Source organism: Sycon ciliatum, chromosome 4 (genome assembly GCF_964019385.1).
Source record: "Sycon ciliatum chromosome 4, ocSycCili1.1, whole genome shotgun sequence".
NCBI lineage: Eukaryota > Metazoa > Porifera > Calcarea > Leucosolenida > Sycettidae > Sycon > Sycon ciliatum.
The window spans coordinates 26,057,183-26,079,442 of NC_088646.1; the positions used below are offsets into that span (position 1 = coordinate 26,057,183).

General features: G+C 46.8%; 2 protein-coding genes across 3 annotated transcripts in view; both read right to left on the minus strand.

The window, feature by feature from the left end:
• Window positions 1–338: 338 nt before the first annotated feature.
• On the minus strand, window positions 339–20,663 carry LOC135815307 (G patch domain-containing protein 1-like). 2 transcript variants are annotated; one of them, XM_065328584.1, is made up of 21 exons: window positions 20,317–20,663; window positions 18,898–18,983; window positions 17,495–17,670; window positions 16,864–16,952; window positions 16,668–16,702; window positions 11,879–12,064; window positions 11,110–11,251; window positions 9,339–9,397; window positions 9,038–9,122; window positions 7,785–8,097; window positions 7,371–7,489; window positions 7,066–7,226; window positions 6,464–6,591; window positions 5,790–6,243; window positions 5,058–5,300; window positions 4,356–4,437; window positions 3,883–3,935; window positions 3,285–3,363; window positions 2,221–2,324; window positions 1,345–1,433; window positions 339–681 (listed from the first exon to the last, which is right to left on the minus strand). In XM_065328584.1, exons 1-21 carry the CDS (start codon window positions 20,510–20,512, stop codon window positions 567–569), a joined length of 2,994 nt encoding a protein of 997 aa, XP_065184656.1. In that variant the 5' UTR covers window positions 20,513–20,663; the 3' UTR covers window positions 339–566. The 2 variants fall into 2 exon arrangements, with proteins under 2 accessions (XP_065184656.1, XP_065184655.1); XM_065328583.1 differs by having other exon boundaries at window positions 3,285–3,366.
• A 421-nt stretch (window positions 20,664–21,084) lies between these two features.
• Window positions 21,085–22,260, minus strand: part of LOC135815312 (TBC1 domain family member 22A-like) — a 7,935-nt gene continuing 6,759 nt past the window's right edge. Inside the window, exon 13 of the mRNA XM_065328589.1 lies at window positions 21,085–22,142. Coding sequence (XP_065184661.1) covers window positions 22,017–22,142 — 126 coding nt within the window. The 3' untranslated portion in view covers window positions 21,085–22,016. The remainder of the gene's footprint in view (window positions 22,143–22,260) is intronic.

Consider the following 22,260-nt stretch of genomic DNA (forward strand, 5'->3'; position numbering starts at 1 on the left):
GCTAAACAATTATAGATTGTTCAACATACTGCACATGACTGTATAAGACAGAATGTGGAGCTGCAACTCGAGTTTCACACAAAAGCCATCTTGTAAGAAATGTCGTTTAATCGCTTTTTGTGCAAAACTAAAGAGCTAATGCTGAAACCGCCTCATGTTGTCTTCTATGCTAGAAAACTCTCCCCGCCACTTACGAACACTGACCGTGTGAGCAGTGGACGTTTTTGACACAAGCATCATTTACTAATACTAGTTTTGATTCCCCAATGTTCAATGTCCATTTTCGTTTATTCTATTCATTGCTTCAATCAAACCCTTGTCCGGCTCCACGTCACCTGTACTGTGTAATGGTTTTCATTTAATGTTCTTGATGTCGAGCAGGTCAACAGTAGAATATGTTTCTGCTGTCATACTCAATTGAGAAATTTGGTACATACATGTGGCCTCCCAAGGATCGAAAGTACAAAATAAGAATGAAACTGTTAAAAGGATGTTGGAGGTAAAGCGAGGTGACAGGGTTAGAATATCATGACCAGCAAAGCATCCAGTGTCCAGTGTTGTTGTCCTCACATGAAGTCAGCTGCCCGTGGTCTGGACATGCTTGGGGCTGGGCCATGACTGGCGTCCCGCGGCGTCCCAACAGGGGAGTGCTTGGATTGAGTGGCCTGAGCAAGCGGCCCGCTGCAACACAACCCAACACAGATCAGAGTTTAGCGTGTTATCCTCTCGTTTACTTGTGTGTGCAGGGTATCGGCCGATCCTTTTTGTTGTTGCAGACAAGACAGAAAAATGGATCTGCTACATTTGCCACAGGAAGTGCATAGTTTCCTTTCCTTTAGTGAGTACATGTACACATGTACGGTAAGGTCACTATGAACTCACTAGCACAATCCTGTGATTGTGAGTGTGTCCCGTACACATGCAGGGTACAAGCGCGTGCCCCGTATGGGTTCCTGGGTGCCCGGAACCCCCCCAAAATGCAGGATTTTGCTTCATTTTTTGAAAATTTTCCCGGGGAGAGGCCCCCGGAACCCCCCCCCCGCCCTTGAAGGGCACCGGCGCACACGCCTGGAGTAGCACAGACTGCGTAAGTTCATCAGGCTCTAGCACCATGAACACTCAGCTTTTCAAGGGGAATGAGCGAGAAACGTATGGCGTTACACAAAGCATGTGCCATTGCTCAGTGACAGGTTAGGCTTGGATCAGAGCAAAGCACCAGCTTCTCCTGTGCCTTTACAGGCAAAGAGAGTACTCCGCATATAGAATAGGTGCAGCATTCAGCACATTTGAACCGACAGTGAAAGTAAGACTTACAACCCTGGACACTGATTTGTTTAAACTAACCTGTCATCACTGTCTGATTCACCGGTGCTAGAGTCATACCGCTTTGAGCGCGACTGGTGGTGCCGGGATTTCTTGCTCTTCTTCGCTTTCTGTGTGCATAAGAGACAGACATGTTTGCAGTAGAGGACACAGTGACTGGCAGTTACAGCGATGTACGTATGGAACAGCATGTACTGGCCCTGGTATGTGACTGTGCCATGGGCGCATGCATAATGACATGCTGTTGTTACTCAGCTTGTGGTATTTGTTCCCTTCAGGTACACCCGTGTTCTAGGCCTGGAGGGAGTTTCATAACGTACTTGTACTATGATGAAGTGCTGTGTGAATGCATGACATCTCTGCAAATATGTTGGCCCGTGCCACGACCGCCAACAAAGTGCAACGTGATCTAATATCACGGTGCACAGGTGCAAGCTAACATATATAAAATGACAGATTCACTCAACCTATGGAAAGCTAGCGTTTTCGACCTCACCAGGTCTCATTAGCAGTGCTACATAACTGCCAGATTCTGTTGTCCAGAAACTCAAATGCAGAGTTGCACACTCTAATTCCCATACTCTGGCTACAAGGATTTGTCATCTACAGCTCTGAGCATACCGGTAAGGATAACCTTCCATATTCGAGAGGCCTTGTATGCCTATTACTCCATTCTTGTGCCATCAAACGATGAAAAAACAGACTTGAATGCTGTGCCTACTAGATTGCACAACCAGAATCCAGTATGCGTAACTGGGGTGTACACTAGGTTTGGCTGCAAACGATGACGGCTACATCAGAGAAGTCTACTACCACAGAAAATGTCCGCTGTTGTGCGTTTGGTTGTCAGAGTACACAAAGCGAGCTGTGGCACTGTTGCAAGGGAGCACAGCTTACCTTCTCTTTCTTCTTGTGCTTTTTGTGCTTCTTGTCCTTGGGTGCTTTGCTCCGCTCTTTGCCAGGCTCTACATACCCATGACTTGTTGGTGTGGTATATGTACCTTTAGAAATCAAACATATCCAGCAGATGTTTTCTTTAGCAAAAAAAGAGGCGGCCTTTTCAAGGGCTTTATGGCAGGACACATGGAGAGAGAGAGAGAGAGAGAGAGAGAGAGAGAGAGAGAGAGAGAGAGAGGGGGGGAGAGAGAGAGAGAGAGAGAGGGAGAGAGAGAGAGAGGGGGGGGGAGAGAGAGAGAGAGAGGGAGAGAGAGAGAGAGAGAGAGAGAGAGAGAGAGAGAGAGAGAGAGAGAGAGAGAGAGAGAGAGAGAGAGAGAGAGAGAGAGAGAGAGAGAGAGAGAGAGAGAGAGAGAGAGAGAGAGACAGACAGAGAGACAGACAGAGAGAGAGAGAGAGAGAGAGAGAGAGAGAGAGAGAGAGAGAGAGAGAGAGAGAGAGGGGGAGAGAGAGAGAGAGAGAGAGAGAGAGAGAGAGAGAGAGAGAGAGAGAGAGAGAGAGAGAGAGAGAGAGAGAGAGAGAGAGAGAGAGAGAGAGAGAGAGAGAGAGAGCTACTGCACAAGATACAAGATGGATGGAAATACATGTAACTTCAAAAAAGAAACAAAGTTGTCAAAACAATACAAAGGGGAGACGGTTGTATGACCACGAACAGGGTATTTCCTACACAGATCCTGACTTGCTTCCAGGACTATTTGACCTAAGAAGGACCAGACCCCGATGGGGTAGGGATGGTTTAAGTTTGCGTTCATATGCCCAAACTTGCCTTCAGGGACACACAGAATGTATGGCAGGGAAAACACTGCATATGACGTTACCAATGCAATATTTTCTATGCAACAACCTGCCATTTTAAACGTACCCCATTACGCATGTTGGCACAATGCAAGACCCAATGTACGGCAGAAGACAACAGCATCTTCCTTATTGGCCATGGGCCATCGTGGAAATACAGAATAATAATAGCATCCCATACAAAAGTGGGCTACCCAGCCTATTAAACTCACCAGTACTTGTACTCATTGCTGGAGGCAGCGCCGGACCAAATTGATCGTCGTCGCTCTCATCAGATTGGGCTGCAGCCTCCTGCTGGGACACAAGGCAGTACTGAGTAAGTGGTCCTACGTGTTGTACCGTATGCGTCACAATCACACACACTGTGAAATAGATCATCTCTGCCACCATAGGCACACAACGCTAACAACTGCACACATCTGGACAAGCACTGGAGTAGCCATGTCACATATCGCATCGATCAGAACACGGCAGTACAGTGCTAATCTCCACAATAGTAATGGTTCACAGCCAGAGAATGATGGGCCAGATCCGAAAATTCGTGGAAATAAATTGATTCGATTCGCAGTAAAGAGACTATTATTGGAGTTGAGGAGTGAAGTTTTACACTTTGAAGCACAGTCAATTTGTGCACACAAAAAATGGTCACCAAGAAACAGAAGTGGCACCATTGACACATTCTAATCCAGCAATATGGCTCTTCTGGTTATAAGATTCCTTCCAATAGTTAGTGTGATCCATGTAGCAAATTCATTCCCACACATGTGAACTGGAAGCAGACAAAAACATTCAATCAGCAATGTAGAATACCTGTGGCTTGGCTTGTTGATTACGCGGTACAAACACATGCCGTGGCGGAGAGCCTAAGCAAGAGCAAACAAATCAACACAGCACAACACTAACATTCATAGTATTTCTTACATACACATACATACACTCGCTGGAGCCATAGGAGTTTCTCAGCTGCACTTGTAGCAATACCACAGTGCATCTGCCACCCTGGTATCTCAGGCATGCCATAAAGCCTATAGCATACAGGCATGTCATAAAGCCTATAACGTACTTGTATGCTCTGTGGCCAGTCACCTGCAACACGCACACTGTGACAGCATACTACAGTCGCGTACCTTTAACAAAAATTCACGGTTCGCGTGAGACTTGGCTGGAGGCCGAGTTTTCCGTATCCGTAGGAACGCCATCACCCTCTATGGATCATGTACATGTACCCTTGCACCGAGTCTAACATACCTGTATACGAAGGATAAGAACCATGCCTAACCTACCTGTGTGTGAAGGATATGAATCTCCACCAGTATCACCAGTCTGCTTCTTCTCAGCACCGGCAGTACTAGCTGCTGCTTGTACCTGATAGAACACCAAACACACGAAACGATATGATGATTGCAGCGTTGCACACACAACAGCGGGATTACGCTAGTAGTACACCAAAGTTGACAATGACAGACAGATCGTATTGAAGATACAGTGTATTACAAGTACTCAATCAGAATTCGAAATTAATAATCTCCAGACCTAGCTCTTTCGATTTTGTTAGGTCTCCGCAGCGGAGCTCAGAATGACTGGCTGAACCCATCGCAAGGAGGTCTAGTGAACAACAAAGCATGTTTTAAATCCGCTCAAAGAATCAAAGTCAGAGTGCTCTAACTGCGAGCAACACGGCGAGCTTTGCACGAGGGCAGATACCTTTGACGTTATCCAGAAAGAGTGCTCAACCACGCCAAGGCGAGGGAGTGAGTTTCAGAATTAGAGTTTACAAAAGAGCACTGAAAGGACTGAACAAGGCACTGCCGGAATAGACTTGGTGTCCAATGATCACCCTTTGGCGTAAAACTCGGAGTAACAACGAAAACTCATTCAATTTAGTTCACAGTGTGTGAGCAGCTGTGCGCGCTGTGCATTGAGCTCTATCACAGCAACAGTGCCTGGCTGGCTGTGTGTGTAGACATGGAACATGTAGAGCTTACCGATTCTGGTGCAAGCACACTCTTAGCAATGGCACCGCTAGACGAAGCAGCATTGGCGCCATCGCTGTCACTGTCGCTATCGGTTGAGACACCTGCGTCTTCGGAGTCGGATGCAAAGATGGCCTTGAAAAAATCCATACTGGGTCGGTCGGGCCCTTTCTCTTCTTCCACCTCGGCCTCTGCTTGTGTTGGCGGCTGTGAAGAAGTTGTCAAGGAGACGTCCATGGACTCTTCTTTGCTAGCCTGGCAAGAAAACGCAGGAGCAACAAAAGGCAGAGCAACGGCTGTCCAGGAGTACAAGCCATACATGCACGGTGCAGCGCAAGGCCTACTAGTATCTTTGGCTGAATGGACAGTAAATCTGAGCATCTGCTTTTCTGTGGGTTTACATCTTGCCATAGTCCAACCATGTACTACTGTATACAGATTCTGGCATGCAAGCCTCCCCCTCCAGGCCTCCTATATTTTTTCAGAAACGTTGTCCTCACGTCCTCATGTGGACTAACAGAAAATCACCATTGATTCAAAAATGACTCTCTTGCAGCAATGCAATACGGCGCAATGTTCCCAGACATAGTTACAGCAAGCAGCGGGAACAACAGCATACACGGCAATCTGGACAGTGTTGACACCATCAGCCAGGCAGTCCGCTATGTTGACAAGATCTAACAGCACATACAGTAGAAAAGTGAATGGCATCGAGCAGTGCACGTTAGGTAACTAGTGACTTACAGTGCCCGCACGGTCTGCGGTGTTCTTACTGCTGTTAGCAGTGACAGTGGCACTCTCACCAGCACCGCCACTACTAGTGGTGACGGGTGACGGCTGTGTACTGGATACACTCTCTGCAGGCCGGTTGGAGGACTTCTTGTTCAAGATAGAGAGCGGTCCGGTTGGAGCAGGGCGGGAACGTGGCTTGCTCGGCTCGGTCGATATAGTGAAGGATACAGTTGAGGATGGCGACTTCGCTCCACCCGGCTCGGGATCGGTGACAGGTTTGAAGGTGGAAAGTTCTTTAGCATTGTTGCTGCTGCTGCTGTCATCAGCTGCTGGAGCAGCAGCAGCAGTGTCCGTTGGGACATCATCATCAGCTGGCTGTGCTTGCGCTTGCGCTGTTAGAAAGCTCATATTCAGAAAATTGGCTTTCTTGTCAACCGAGTCCGTGAGCAGTCCAACGAAGTTGGAACTATGGACAGTCAAAGCACACAAGAACAGGCAAACACATGAGTCAAATGTACTTGTACAGTACTTCTAATACTTGGAAACTGGTGCCTAAGAGCAGAACACGTATTGAAGATATACCAGAAAAATATAATATTATTAATAATGTCACTGTGTAACAATCAGTAGAATCCAGTGTTCTTCAATGCATTCCTCCCCGCTTGGTGCAGCCAAGAAGTCCTTACTTAGGGTATGGGTCGGGCACATTGAACCGTTTGCACACCAGACGATCAGGATGCCACTCCAGAGTAGTGCGCGTCAGCTTGCCAAACATGTTTGCACGGGCTGCAGATAACTGGTCTTTCGGATCATTCTGTAGAACAAGAGATGAGCAGTGACATGTTACAGTGAATGCAGCCAAAAACTATTATCAAGGTGACAATGCATGGCAGTTTTTGTGACTATCGGTAAGGAGCTAGAGGATAAAATGCCTCTTCCTCCAATCGAAATATTAATCATGCAAGCACTGCACTCTGCTCAATTTTACAGACAGTATTACACTACGCTATAGATAATAAGCTACCAGGCCAAATGCCTTCCAACAGAATCAAGTTAAACCTCATCTGAGGTCTCCCCAAATCACTTTGCCAATGTTCAAGAACAAGCTGCTGCCTTGGATCAGCTGAAAAGCAGCAGCATATCATGCCAAGCAGGTCAAGAAGGACCCCTCTGCTTAGATAGACAGCTGATAACCTGTAAGCCCTAGTAGCATAGCTCTGGCTAACCGAGGAGGCAAATGACTGTCCATGATCCTCATTTCTAGAACTGCTCAGATGAGCGCCCTTACCACATGCTCAGCCAGAACCGTCTCTTTCTGCTCCTCTGGCTTGTAGTCATCCCCTTTAGCCGGCGTGAAGCGGGCAGCCATCGCACCGCCGAGTGGTCGGTAGAGCTGCGATGCACGGGCAAACTCTTCTCGCTCTCTCTGCTCTTCCCATTCCATCATTCCTGAAAGGAAAACAGCAAGAAAGATACAATCATTCACAGGGCAATGCAAGAAGAAAAGAAGAAGAAAAATTAAAGGAAAATTCAATAGAAATTCTGCATTTGAATGAAATATACTTGGAGGGGGGGGGGGGGGGTCATTCTTACCTGCAGGTCTGGTATAGTTTTTCCCAGCAGTAACAGCTTCATAGCGTTGCTGCTTGTCCGGGTCACTGGCATAGGGCTTGAAATGACTGGGCCCAGCAGCTGCTGCGGCCGGAATGGTCCTGTTGTGACAGGAAACACACACATGCACACACATGCGCGCACACACATGCGCACGCACACACACACACACACACACACACACACACACACACACACACACACATGCGCGCACACACATGCGCGCACGCACACGCACACACACACACACACACACACACACACACACACCAAAAAAACAAAAACATGATTGGCATCAATTGAAGGCAAGAAGCCATCAGAATACAAATAGACCGCACTCAGGGAAAAGCATACCATCAAGGTATGGAAGCAGCCTCCTCCCCGGGGGTGACTTACGATGAAGAAAATCGAGATGCCAGTGAAGCACCCGCAGCTGACCGCATGCCAGCACTTGACAGGCCTGGAGGCACTGGCTGAGGTGGCACGCGAGCTGCTGTTAGCGAGGCTGCCGGGGAGCTTGCTAGCTTCTGACTAGCTGCGGCTGTAGCCGGTGCGGTTGTTGCTGACGGGCGCACGACCTGATGCTTGGCTTGTGCCAGGCGATCACGGTCCTCCGGCGCCAGGAGAGAGAGAACGGACATATCCTGCAGCCGCTGCTCGCCCAACAGCTGGCCGCGAGTCTTCGACGTCATGGTGCTGTCCACCAAACCTACACAGAGACATCACACGATACGGGACATGGTCAGTGTTAGATGACAACCCCTGTTGAGATGCTGGGGAGCTGAGTCGCCATATGTGCCCCCCCCCCCCCCCACACACACAATACCGCTTTTAGAGAGAGCTACATACTACCAAGATTATCACGTTGCGTGTGCACTCTATAATTCTTTTGCGAGCCACAGTACAGTACTTTGATCAGAGCATGGCGCATACTTGGAAGTAGTTACAGTAACACTACAGTACATGTACAGTCAAATCTGTCGTAAGCGACCGCCCCTTGGTGCAAGAAAAAGCGGTCTCTAACGGCAGATGGTCTCTTACGGCAGATGTATGGTAAATCCGGCATACCGGGCATGCATATATGCTTCCATGTACTCAAATCGACTAGAATAATGTGATTTTTAATATCATTTTATTGGATATTCAATAGAATATAGGGGTGCCGGGGCCAGTCGATCGTACTTGCAAGACAGCACATTTTCACAACTTGCAGTTGACAGCGCACTGGTAAGTACAGTTTCGCACCTGACTGAACGACATACGTGGGTCGCGGTCGCTTACAGCAGATTTGAATGCAGCCACCGTGCATGAAATCGCGGTCGCTGGTCGCGCACAGCAGATGGTCGCTCTGGACAGATTAATTTGTACGTGAAACCGTCGGTGCACGGAAAATCGGTCGTTAACGGTAGATGGTCGCCTACAGCAGAGGTCGCTAACGGCAGATTTGACTGCATCACTGGCCTGGTCACAGCGGTCAGCCGACTAGCTCCATATCACCGTCTGTACCTGTGTGAATGTAGCGCTGCAGCTTTACACTTGTCACTAAGACACAAAGAAACAGTTCATAGGTAGCACTGTGCCGGTTGCCTCAAACTACATGCACTTGCCTATCACAGCATATTATGTGCAGGCATGCTCTGTACACTTACCCATCTCTGATGCTGATTTCGGAGGAGCGTCCTTGAACTGATGGTAGGGCTTGAAAGCACGAGGCACCTCAGGACCGCGGAAAATCTAAGCAGCAGACACAAAGCACACGGCACATGTACATATAGACACGCAAAGATGCAGTCCAGTGAGTGGGTATTGTGTGCGTGCAGGCTGGTGGGCGTGCTTGCGGGCGTGCTTGCGTGTGCTGTGTGTTCCTGCGGATGCACGACTTCTTTACATGGACGTATGTTAGCACTTCCACTCTTTCATGGCAGTACATGCTGGCTAGCGATGTCATACCTTTCTGGGAGGGTTCGGATGCTTGGCCTTGGCAAACGCTGATAGGGAATCACCGCCTTCTGCACGGGGACACGACACAGCATGAACACAAGCAATACTAACCACACACCCATTACACTGATGCTCTACACAACTCAGGCGCGTACGCAGGGGGGGGGGGGGGTTTCCCGTTGCCCGGAAACCCCCCAAATGTTCCAAACGAGCAACGTTTTTGGGCATTTTTGGTGGGGCGCATGATCGATCTGGCAAGAATGCAAAACTTCAAAAGATCGTAACTCAGTCAAATCTCGCTCAAATCCAACGATCCAAATATCCAGGTCGAATAGAAAACTCTCAGCTGTCGGTTGAAAAAATTTGCGAAGCGCTGCGAGCAATGTATCGTGAGATAAATATTTGTAAGTTGAGCCACGATCTCGGCAATTTCAAAAGCGCGCAGTGCGACTTGAGTATCGAGAATTTGAGATTGTCGTCGCGCTGATTCGCTCAAATTTGCAGGGGCTCTACTTGTGATATTTTCAAGAGTACACAGCAAACAAATCGAGACTCTGCGATCAAGAAAAACGAAATCGCTGGAGCAGGACACGTTTGGGCCTGTTTGGGGCATTTTTCGCACCGTCGCTGCACTCTACCGTTATAGCCTATAGCGCTGGATATGTACATGACTGTACTGTGTCCTGGCTATCATGGTCGACCTCATTCTGTCCCTGGTACCTTTCCACTTCCAGGAAGCCCAAGATAATGAAGATTGAGTGAATAGAACTGAAGTTATGATCCAAACAACACGAAAAAATGCATAATTTTTGAAAATTTCCTAGGCCTATAGGGCTCTTTAGAAAGGGTTAAAACTTAAAACTTATTGTTTGGGATTCGGTTGGAAACCCCCCTAGTTGTGACCCTGCGTACGCGCCTGCAACTCATAGGAATACTTCTCTGACCCCCCCCCCCCCCACACACACATGCACATATTCCCAAACACCCATGACTGGAGTCATTGAACAGGTTTAGAGTATACCATACCATACCCATGAATAGTCCCATGGCCCCAATGTATTCAGTAGAGTAGAGTGCTGTTGCACAGTATTGACTGGTGTACAGTATTGACTGGTGCACAGTATTGACTGGTGCACAGTATTGACTGGTGTACAGTATTGACTGGTGTACAGTATTGACTGGTGTATAGTATTGACTGGTGTACAGTATTGACTGGTGTACAGTATTGACTGGTGTGCAGTATTGACTGGTGTGCAGTATTGACTGGTGTGCAGTATTGACTGGTGTGCAGTATTGACTGGTGTGCAGTATTGACTGGTGTGCAGTATTGACTGGTGTGCAGTATTGACTGGTGTACAGCATTTTACAACCAATTGAAGCCAGCATGCCCTTGACATTCCCTGTACACTACAGTCCATTCATTGGAAACTGGCACCCTAACTTTTTGGTGTCTCTCTCACATAGTTGTAGATATCATGAAAACAACAGCACATCCTGCATTGTGTCACAGTGTGTGACCCGTGCAATTACTCCTTGCCACATTTGAGGCCAGAAAAGTCCAAGAACAGGGAAATAGAAATTCAGCCAGGTTTTACAAAATTAGGACAGGTATGCCATGGCAAAATGTATGGAGAAGCAGATCCAAAACCCAGATTTTCGAGATTTAAAGTGGGTTTTTGATCCTCAATTCGGCCCAAATCCGACTTTCAAAAGCCAGCGGGCCAGTTTCCGATGAATGGACTCAGTGTACACTGTACTGTACGACACCATGGTAACATACCCAGGTGTTGATCATGTGATCCCGACCAGCCGAAGAACGGATCAGCCCGATCGCTGGCACCCATCGTTTGATCATAGCCAGACATGTCCTCCACATCGTAAACGTCTGCGTCTTCTTCTTCATACGCCCCGACACCGAATGCCTACACAGGACGCACACCCAATATACAATGTCAGGTGCGTAGCACCGCCGTTGGGGGTGGTCCGGCCATGGGTGGTCCGGGGATCTCCCCCCGGACTTTTTTTGAAATTAGAGTGCAAAATCCTGCATTCTGGGCACTTTTGGCATTGTTTTACGATGTTGGTCGTGGTCGGGCGAAAAAGTGGGCCGGCCAAAGCCGGACCAGCCGGAGCGGCTGCTACGCTCCTGAATGTGCAGTGGCGGCACATGAAGATAGGGAAACAACTCACAACAATGCATGGCTCGCCAGGTCATGGAGCTACTTCCTCGCTATGTCATGTCTTACAGTATCTGTGATTCAAGAAAAAGAAAAAAACATAACTTCCGCAATGGCCATGATTCGAGACACCTTTCAGCCGCTGCTCATCCGCAGAACAACTCAAGGTGTGCCACTGATATGAAGTAGTCAGACAACATAACAATCATCAAATCTCTGAATGTAAGTTATAGTGGAAATGGTGGAGTGGACTGCAATCGCATATTTTCATGCGCTCATTAGCACTTCAAAGGGTTAAGCCAGAAAACCATGACAGTATAAAGTACCAGAAGAGAGATGATGGACGACATGCCGAAGAAGCGAATTACTTACCTGTCCTGTGATCTTGAGCGACTTAGACGGGTTGGAGCGTGTCTTGTTCTGCAGCACAGCCGTGCGGTCGGCATCCATGCCCTTGTAGCCGAGGCCATGCCGTCCCACCAGGGCAGGCATGTCGGCGACATCGCTATCACGCGGTGCAAACGCCCAGTGATTCGCACTGCCGTCTGTTGTTTCGCCCTGCACAGGTTCGAGACCATACAGACCATACACATAGACCATACAGACCATACAGACCATACAGACATTTTACAATCATTGAATAGATTCTTGGTTGGAGGGAAACAAATCAGTAAAGTACCGCAAGAGCGCCCCACCTTGATTTTACAGCCAGGGAAAGAAAAATCGTATGGCAGAGTGCAACAAAGTGTGTACGGTGTGAGAACCTTAAGGCCGATTCACAATACAACTTCTTGCGACGCGAAATGCGACTTGCGACGAGCTGCGACAGTGACACACGGCTCACAATATTCTTCATGTTTGTTGCGACATCTGGATATCCTCCTGCACAAGTAGTAGTGGTGAAACGAATATTCGAACATTCGAATATTCGTTCGGTTGGTCACATTCGAATATTCTTTAAGTCGCATTCGAGTATTCGTGACGTCACTTCAAACGCAGTGCATGTACATACATGCATGCCACACACAGTACAGACAGTGCGTACAGCCTGCCTGTGACTTTGTACTACATGTTTGCACTTGTATGTGCATACTGGATTGCCAATGTTGCACATAACATGTATGACCTTCGAAGTAGCCTTATGTGGTGGTTCATTTTATGTGGCACAACCGCTTGTCATACCTAATAGTAATGACAATATACATCAAATGACTGAGAAGAGGGCATGTGATGTCACCTGTGTTACCAAAAGAATATTCGTGCGTTCGTTCGTTAAGCCAAAGAATATTCGGCTACTAGGTTTTGACATTCGTTTCACCACTAACAAGTAGTACTATGCACGTGCACTGCACGTGCACCCAGGGTCGAAACTGTACTCCATTTGTATATGTCGCGTGTCGCATGTCGCAAAAGTTGAACTTTCTTCAACTTCTGCGACAGGTGCCTTGTGACAGCTCGCGACGGGCATTAGTAGTAAGCAGTGTGAGGGTCCTGTCTCAGGTACATGCCTAAAAATGGGGTACTATTGAAAAGGGGTACTAATAGTACCCCATTTTTGCGTTGAAAATTATTTTAGGCCCGGGTTTTTTGCGGATGAAAAAAAATGTTGGTTTGGGTCTTAGGACCCCATTTTATGGGTCCCGACCTTTTTTTTTAGTGAAAATTATTTTTGGCCCCTTTTTTTTGCGTATAAAAATAATGTTGCGACTGTTATTTTGTACTCCTTTTTTTTTTTTTTTTTTTTTTTTGGTCATCAGTCTAAATTATCTGACATCATGACGATGCGGGCAAAATTTACCAATTTTTTTGGATTATCTATTCAAGTATAAAATGTGTGTGCTTGAATGATGATCCAGTCAGTTTCAAGTTGTTGTGGTGCAGTGAAAATGGATTCTGAATTTCAGATCCTGTATGCTTATGTACGTTCAAAGAAGCAATGTGCGCTGGCGGAAAAGAAGAAGAAGAAGAAGGAGGAGGAAAGTGACGGTGAAGAAGTGTGTTATCATCGTGAAGAACAAGTTGAGCATGCTGGTCATAGAGTTTGTTCTCAGTGTGGATTGGTAATGGCTGATATTTACATGCCCGAGGTAAAGTGGAGAGAGCGTTGTACTACCATAAAGACCTACACGGATTCCGATCGCATTGCAGGTGTGAATCGTCACCTTGTACATTTTCTCAACAAGATAGACTTCACGTTACCACATACACAGTTTCACCCTGTTCAAGAGGCATTGCAAGCGATGAAGAAGGCCAGTAGCTATAAAAGTATGAACTACGCAATAGTCTTATCCTGTATACTTCATGAGGATCATGATGCAGTGCGTATACTGCGTTCTTCTTTACCGCGCAGTAATGTGTCATGGTTGAGAAGCAGTCGCATTACACAACCTCTTCCATCATGTGTTCCACTGTTCTTTCTTCTGCATCTCATGGAAAACATCATGGGTCCTCTGTCCGCTAGACAGCTAAACACTCTGAAAGTTAATTTGTCCTTGATGTCACCTGCAGACCTTACCATGATGCATCTTCTAATAGATGCTTATTGTTGGCATGACTACAGTCTAGAATATTTAGTAAATCACGTGACCTCTCTACCACCTGATCTTGCTAACATACTCTATCAATTTAGCAAGACTGCAGTGCGTCATCAATGTTAGCAACACGTCACTGTGATGGAGATTTACCCTTTTTGGGAACCTGTCCAGACATGTCCAAGACATGTCCAGACATGTCCAAGACATGTTCGGACATGTACGAGACATGTTCAGACAGGTCCGGTGCAAGTCGTGCTGTGATTGGTTAAATCTTATCATCTGCTCATGGCGAGCTCTGATTGGATGAATCTTGAACAATTTCAGCGTGTTCTCCAAGGTCGTCACCTCTCATAGTATGTTACTTCAACCTCACGCCGCTCAAAAGGGTATAAATGGGCAAGTACAGTCCTCCATTCGATCACAACCACCTTTGTTGTTTCACTGCTCACTGAGCCTTCTCCCTCTCTCTCTTCTCGAGTGCTCGACTGATATCACGATGGCCACTAATGCTGTTGTTGCTGGTGAAGATGTTGTGGACTGTTTGGGTATTGACCCGTTCGCTATCAAGACGATAAAGAAGTCCGGTCTCTACAAGCGTCGTGCTAGCCGTAATCCGAATCTGGAGCCTCTGCCTAAGATCAAGATGCCATCTCCTCGTCCTACCATACTACCAGGTGTCGCCACCATTATTACGGATGGGGCAGCAGAGTGTGTTCAAGCAATGTACAGCAAGACCGCCCACGACTATCATGTTGCTCCTGGCACCGAAATCTTGTGGACTTCCGCCGTGCCGCACAGCGTGTTCTCCAAGGTCGTCACCTCATCCTACAAAACTCAAGGGGGGTCCTATTGTTTTCAATCTTACATATACTAACCACACACCAGTGTGATCTGCCACAATGTGTCTGAATTCTTTCCGTAATCTTTAGCAAAATGGGTACGTACTATTTAGTGAATGTCGACATCAGAGATAGGGTTTCCCTCTACCAGTTGCATGATGCTGCACAGGTAGACTTTTTGATCGAACAACATGATTGCTACCGTGATGGTAGGAATCCAATGGAAGCCGCTACATTTCTTTGCCGATTATCCCAGGGAACCTTTCTGGGGGCAACGTGTCCCAGAATCGACGTATGCGGGCAGAACGTGATTGACTTCGAAGAGTTATCGAGCGCGGACAGCGGTATGTTGATACACATCAAGAACGGCAAGACAGAGATGTTCACGTACTTCAACGCTCCACTACGAAATGAGCTTCAGACACTCATAACCACCAACGGTGAAAAGATGTCAGTTGGCAACTTCGTACGGCTCATCATGACGATTAATGACAACATATTTATTCGAAATGACTCAGGGAAGATATTCACAAGCCCAGCTGTGCGACTCCGTGTCCACGCCAGAAGACGATTCAACATTCTGATAAAGGTAGAGTTCGACGAGGAGTCTAATTCTTCTAACAGCGCCACGTCGGCCTATGCCCGGAAGAGGCCCAGAGAGGTGGATGATATCGACTCGGAATGAATGATAAAAATTCAAACGGTATGCTTCTTTTCTCTCTCTCTCTCTCTCTCTCTCTCTCTCTCTCTCTCTCTCTCTCTCTCTCTCTCTCTCTCTCTCTCTCTCTCTCTCTCTCTCTCTCTCTCTCTCTCTCTCTCTCTCTCTCTCTCTCTCTCTCTCTCTCTCTACTACTACTATCAATATAGATCTGATGTCAATCGTAGGGTACATTGTTTCACATAGTATAGAATTCAATAATAATAATAATTTAGAAGTCAATCGTATGTTTCATTAGTGTTCACCTCGCTGGGTGGATAGGATTTTTCTTTTTTTCTCATTTATTATAATGTATCTAGCTCCTTCGCAATATTTAGTATCTATCGCTGACAAATTATTACAAGATGTCTTCACAATAATATAATCGTGCTTCACTAAACTGCAATTTCAAAACAACTCGAACGTCTTACCTTGTGTCTGAGAGTTGTGCGACGCGCGGGTCTGCTTCTCCATGTCTGCTCGTTTCTCTAACTACCTATCTATACCTCGCTTCCAGAACGCAATAGCGTATCAATAACATAGTGAAGCAAATCAACTCTTCCTTTGAACTGCATGATTATTATGATGCTCGATAATAATAGCACCAACACAGCATCGCACAAAACATTTTGCACGTGCATACACATTTATATAGTCTGAAAAAAGTTTGCCCGGCGCGAGGCATCGTCATCATGACGTTAGATAATCGCCCTTTAGTGTACTAAGGTCACGCTTAGCATGTTTTTGTGTGGAGCTCAAAGGTAAACTGAGTACAGATTAACTGCACAGCGTGTGATGTGTGTACAAGGTATGTGTTGCCTCCACCTTCAGACAAGACACCACCTCCACAGCATGACCACGAAAGGACGAGTTGGTGGGGCGCTCTCGTGGTACTTTACAGCAATGGTACAAAAGGCCTAGTCGAAACTATGATTATGGTTTCTGTGCTTCGTGTGCATTTACAATCACAACTACAAGCACAGATAAACAAACACAAGAGAGCTGAAGAATACCGAAGAGTGGGAAGACTCCAACAAACACCACTAAAAACACCGCACGGCAACCATAGAAATAGCTCAAGATGCACATACCTTTGTTTGCACTGGTGAGTGAAACCGGCTGCTACCTGCAATGCAATACAGAAGAAGGAAACCACTTTTAATATTCTCAATGATTCATAAGTTGAATCATAACATACTTTGAGATCTCCCTATACAGCTGCTTCAACGATTCAGCAAACACAATATAATAATACGTGTTGCGAGGAAAATGTTCGACAGTACGTACCGTCATCAGTCAACCTCTGCTGCTTGGGTCCAACACCCTGGCCTTCTCTCCAGCCCATTTTCTTCAGCAAGCGAGCACCGACAGTTTGACTGCGCGTTGAACATGTACGCACGGGCACAGCATGAAGATAGAACAGTACAATCATGTACAAGAGAGTTAGAAGCAGCTCAACACAAAACAGAGCATTTTGTGCACTACGGCAATATCTAAATCACACTACTGTAAGACCAGATATTTTAACGTCAATTAAAGTTAACGATCTCAGGATTTTTGTGGGTTAACGAGGTGAAATTCTAACGAATTCTGTCTCAAAACCGGCAAATGACTGTACATGTACATATCGTTTTGCACAGAACAACTTCAAATGTTAACGATTTTTTTCAAATTCGTTAACTCATCAATAGAATTAAATATTCGTTAACATTACTGGTCTTACAGTATACGTAATCAAGAAACTCTTCCTCCTGAGATATATGTCGGGAATTCCTTACTGACCTGCCTAATATGGTGTTATCTAGCCGAGTTCTGGTGATGACAGTCACATTTTTCTTCAGATTTTTTCCCCTTTGCAACCCGTCAGACTTATGAACAATACAGCATAGCTAATGATTGATGATGATATGTAACCAACCTGGCTGGAACAACTAGGTCATGCAGTGGTGCTACCCCAGGGATGATGGAATGGTGAGCGTCCAGGGCGTTGCGACGTTTCTCCTCCTCACCGGCAGCCACATGTCTGTTTTCCGGGTGAGTGAAATCAGTCTTGGTGGACACGTGACGAGGTGCAATGCCAAACTCGCCCAAGTCCTACAGAGCAACAGAACGAGTACAGCAGCCGAGAATGCTTAGAGACACGCACGCAAACATGTACACACACATGCACACGCGTACACACACGCACACACAACAATACAATACAATAATGCCCATCCGGAGATGATGGCAGGTCCTGAAAGGACCGACAGTGTTTCAGTCACGCGGAACAGAACTTCGAGTGGCGAGTGAGGTCCTGGCGACGGCGAAAATCTCGGCCGCAGTGGCACCTGAAATCCCGAGACACAGGCTTAGGTGGCTGGATGGTGTTGCAGGCCAGTCTCCGCGCACGACGGTCCTCGGCTAGGCTGTACCAGTCATTGATGTGGCGTTCCTCTAGGTCAATCACGATGTTGTCACGCCAGCATCATGGAGATGGCCTGAGTAATCTTCACTGGTCTGTACATCCTAAGACACGCACATAACGTGCATGCGTGCAGCAGCTGCAGCAAGATAAGTCCAATCGCACAGGTACTGCAATGCCCTGCCCATTGCACAGTCCAGTGCGAGGGCCACGCAGCCCCCAGAGCCCCTGTAGCCGGCCATGAGGTCGGACTCCGAGTTGCCATGACTGTAGACAGCTCCCCTGTCTAGCAGAAATATCCCTGTCAGCTGCAGTAGGGTTGGAGAGCCCCAGAAGGCAAGACGGTACTCACGTGACCATTGCCTTACTTTCAAGCACAGCAGCATTTCAAGAATATTATTGATCACTTCTCCTAGAGACGTTTTCCACAAACTGATCTAACGGAGAAATAGCTACGTATGCTCAGCACACTCAAAATCTTGCTAGTAGCGGGGGATCATTGCATTCTTAGCCTAATGGCTCTTAGGGCGCGTTCGAATTGTCTTCATCAACTGTTCTAACAAATTTTATAAAGAGATTAGTTGAAGTGTCCCATTAGAACGGTTTCTATCATTTTTAGAGTTTTTCAGTGGAATTGCCATGGCGATGATGACGTCCGATCAGATCGACCATCTCCACGTACTACGTGACATAGCTATTCCAAACTCTTCGAAACTAATCCACCTTCCCATCGGATGAGTTTCGAGGAGTTTCGAGGAGCTTCGTTTTTCTGAAGAGGCCAATAAGGCCACCTCTTCAGGAAAACGAAGCTCCTCGAAAAGTCGAAGAGTGAAAATTCGAATGCGCCCTTAGACATGAAGTTCCACTAGGGTACATAATACTTCTTTGAAGTAGACTAGTACAGTGTTTGTGATTACCTCATCGTCCATGAAGTCCTCTGGCCTCTGCTCATACTTGCCTGCCCGCTCACTGTTACTGGAGGAGAACGGCTTCGGCGCCCATCCTGCAAGTGTCAAGGATCACAAAACGACAAGCAAAGTGTTCTTCTCACTGCTTGTTCAGCACGGCAATATGAAACTTCACAAAGCCTGACAGTTTCCTACACGTTCCAGGCATGCACATCTACAGGTTCAAATCCTATGACATGCTAGGAAATGTAGTCAGCACGTCACTCCACAATGCACGCTTGGTCAATCCACTCCACTTGCACATCACCACCCATTCCAATTCCCTTGAGATTTTGAAGAACCTCCAGACAGCGGAAATAATTTCGTTATATGGGGTGGGAGGGGGTTGACCAATTTCGTTTCAGAAAACATTGATACATGCACATGGCCGTAGGAGCAGTGACACACTTGCGACTTTTGTTGTATGCATGTGCATACCGGTATATGTCAACATTTTTTACGTTCTGATGGGGAGGGGGGGGTCTAAACTAAAATAATTCTATGGTCAAAAAGTACGATATTTTTACTTCAAGCAGTATTGTTTAGCTGGTACTTGCCAGAAAAAGACAGTAATTCGGACTGTATCCTGTGCTAGGATGGAGGCAAGACTACATGTATTGGGCGCACTACATTTCATGTTGTGCGAGTGTGTGCATTGTTTTTATGTTGTCAGTAAAATACTCCTACTCGCTTGAATACTCGCTCGTTTTTCAAAGAGTACTCGAGTCCTTGATGTTGGCACTCGTTCACCCTAAGCATAATGATATCCATTGTAACTGTAGCACTAGTGCATGACCGTCAGTGCAGTGCACCCCGGGCACACATATGCTTTCCCCACATGCACCTTCCATACATGGGCCCGTCTCCGGATGCTCTGTTTTAGGCTGCCTGTTGTGGCTCTCTCTCTCTCTCTTTCACTTCACTTCTTCTTACTTCTGCTGGTTGTTTCTCATGTCATTTGTCTTGGTAAATAAATAAGTTGGCAAACCCTAGCTTTGGAATTTGCTACACAGCGTGCCAGATGCCACTGATGGCCCGAGGCTGTTGCACTGCCCGCCAACACCTCAACGGAATTGCCCTCACCATGGTGGTGATGTACACGTGGAGTACGTCGGCCTCGAGTGCATTGCGTAGTGGGTTGGCCTAGAGCGCTTCGGGGAGTGGGTCGGTCGAGAGCGCATTGTTGAGTGGTGAAGTGACTGATTTCAATACAATGGCACAGTTTGTGCTAATTTCTCTGTACTAGTACTCTGTATTTATTGCAGGAGTCATACACAGCATTGCCAATTCGCTCCCCCCACCCCCAACCAACCCCACCAGTACACCAGTATATCCACTAGTCCAAATCTTCAAATATACAGTATGTTTGGACAGTAATCCTGGCCTCACCTTCTTGGGTGCCGACCGTGTTGAAGTATCCAGCGGAAAATCCGCCAGTGAACGCCCCATGAAACCTCCTTCTTCCCTTCCAATCTACGGCGATTTGATCGTGAACAGGAACGGGCTTTTTACGCACAAAATCATCCTCATTTTCTGGCAATTCGAATGGAGTTCCAATTGACACAAATGTATCGGGCTGGGACATTTTTATTACTTCGAATACAAAACTCGGAAGCAACTACACCTTATAGCACAGAATAGACCTAATTCACAGTGCCGTGCACGATTTACCCAGCAGCAACTACTGTAACTTTGCAAGTAATTGCAAGATGAAACAACTTTATTGAGAAATAACATAACAGCTCATTTTCAAAATCAAGGTTTTTCGAGCATGATCAGCAGTTCAGGTAAAGGATGACGACGTCGAAATTCTTCTGGTCGCCCTCGCTCCACAAACTGCTTGTCACCAGGTCACTGCATGCTCAGATATGGGGAAAGTAGGGTTGGTACCAGGGAATATGTGTGAGGGTCCCTTGTTGGTACTTGCAGGTCCAACTCCCTTCCCTGTTCCCCAACATTGGCTCAAGCTGTGTCGTTGGGCTCAGGGAGCAACTAGAATTTTACAACTCGACCCAAGGATGGTACTTGCACAACAGAGAGGAGTCAGCTACAAAATGTAGATGTACGTAGGACTTGTACATGTAGGGGCATTCACAGCCCACGACGCTAACACAAAAAGACACACGCACACACTCATAGGTTCGAGAAAACGAGAAGTCCAAGGCAATATTAAAGTCCTTTTCCTAAAAAAAACATGTCACGCACGGTACGGGTGAAAAGAAAATGAATGAAGAAGAGTCAGGCAATGTACAAGGCAGAAAAGCAGCAGTGCAAATCGCTGCCTATAGAGATGAAGATATGGGCACTAGTTCGCAAGCAGTTCAGAAATTGAAAAAAATAGCTACAAAGGTCGGCAATATGATGGAATGCGTGATCCAAAATATATTTTGATTGCAGACGAAAGCATAGGTACCCCTCCCCTGGAAAAAAGGTGATAAATCATGGCAAAGGAACCATAGTAATAGATTCTAACATTGCTTGTTTGGATAACAGTGTGGAATGGGGAAGAAAAAACAGTTGAGATAGCACAACAGTAGAAGTAGCAATGAAAACAACAGCAGAGGCAGAAAGCATGCGCCCACACACGTATGAGAGAGACTGAGAAAACATACAGTGAGGACGGGCGTTCATATGGCAAGACATCAGACAAGGACAGAGAGACGGGGACTGGACAGTCTGGTCATATCAATAATAATTCACGATAATCCGGAATGCAGGATGCGAGGAGTAGCAGAGCTATGTACAGACATAAATAAAGTATGCCAGCGGCACGAAGGCACTAGCCATTCTGAACTGGGACACACACACACACACACACACACACACACACACACACACACACACACGAGCACACCAAAATATACAATATATCAAAAACTGCTATACCGTTACCGGACACCGGGGGGAGAGCTCTGGGACGGCGGTGAGCACAGGAAAGCGAGACACACTAATGCTAGGTCACGTGAGCCATGCAATCAATGTCAACAGAAACGATGATGGTATACAATCTGCGCACAGCACAAACAGTTCAGTTACCAGAAGCCGGCAAGCGGGATGATCTATGGCGCACATTAACATCAGGTATCTTGTTAGCCCAAGTGGTTGGGCGCGTCATTGAAGCTATACTTCCACTGGAAGGCTGACGCCAATATCTCGTTCATCTGCCGCTCATCCCAGTCACTCGTCGGCAAGTTCTGCAAATATATCATCAGTCCCTGAAGAATGGAGGAAGGCGAAAGAAAAGAAGATGCACACTCAGCGTGTCGATGCAATGTTCTCATGGCCATGCTCCAACAGCAGATAGGTGCATGCCCAGGACACACGTACAGTAAC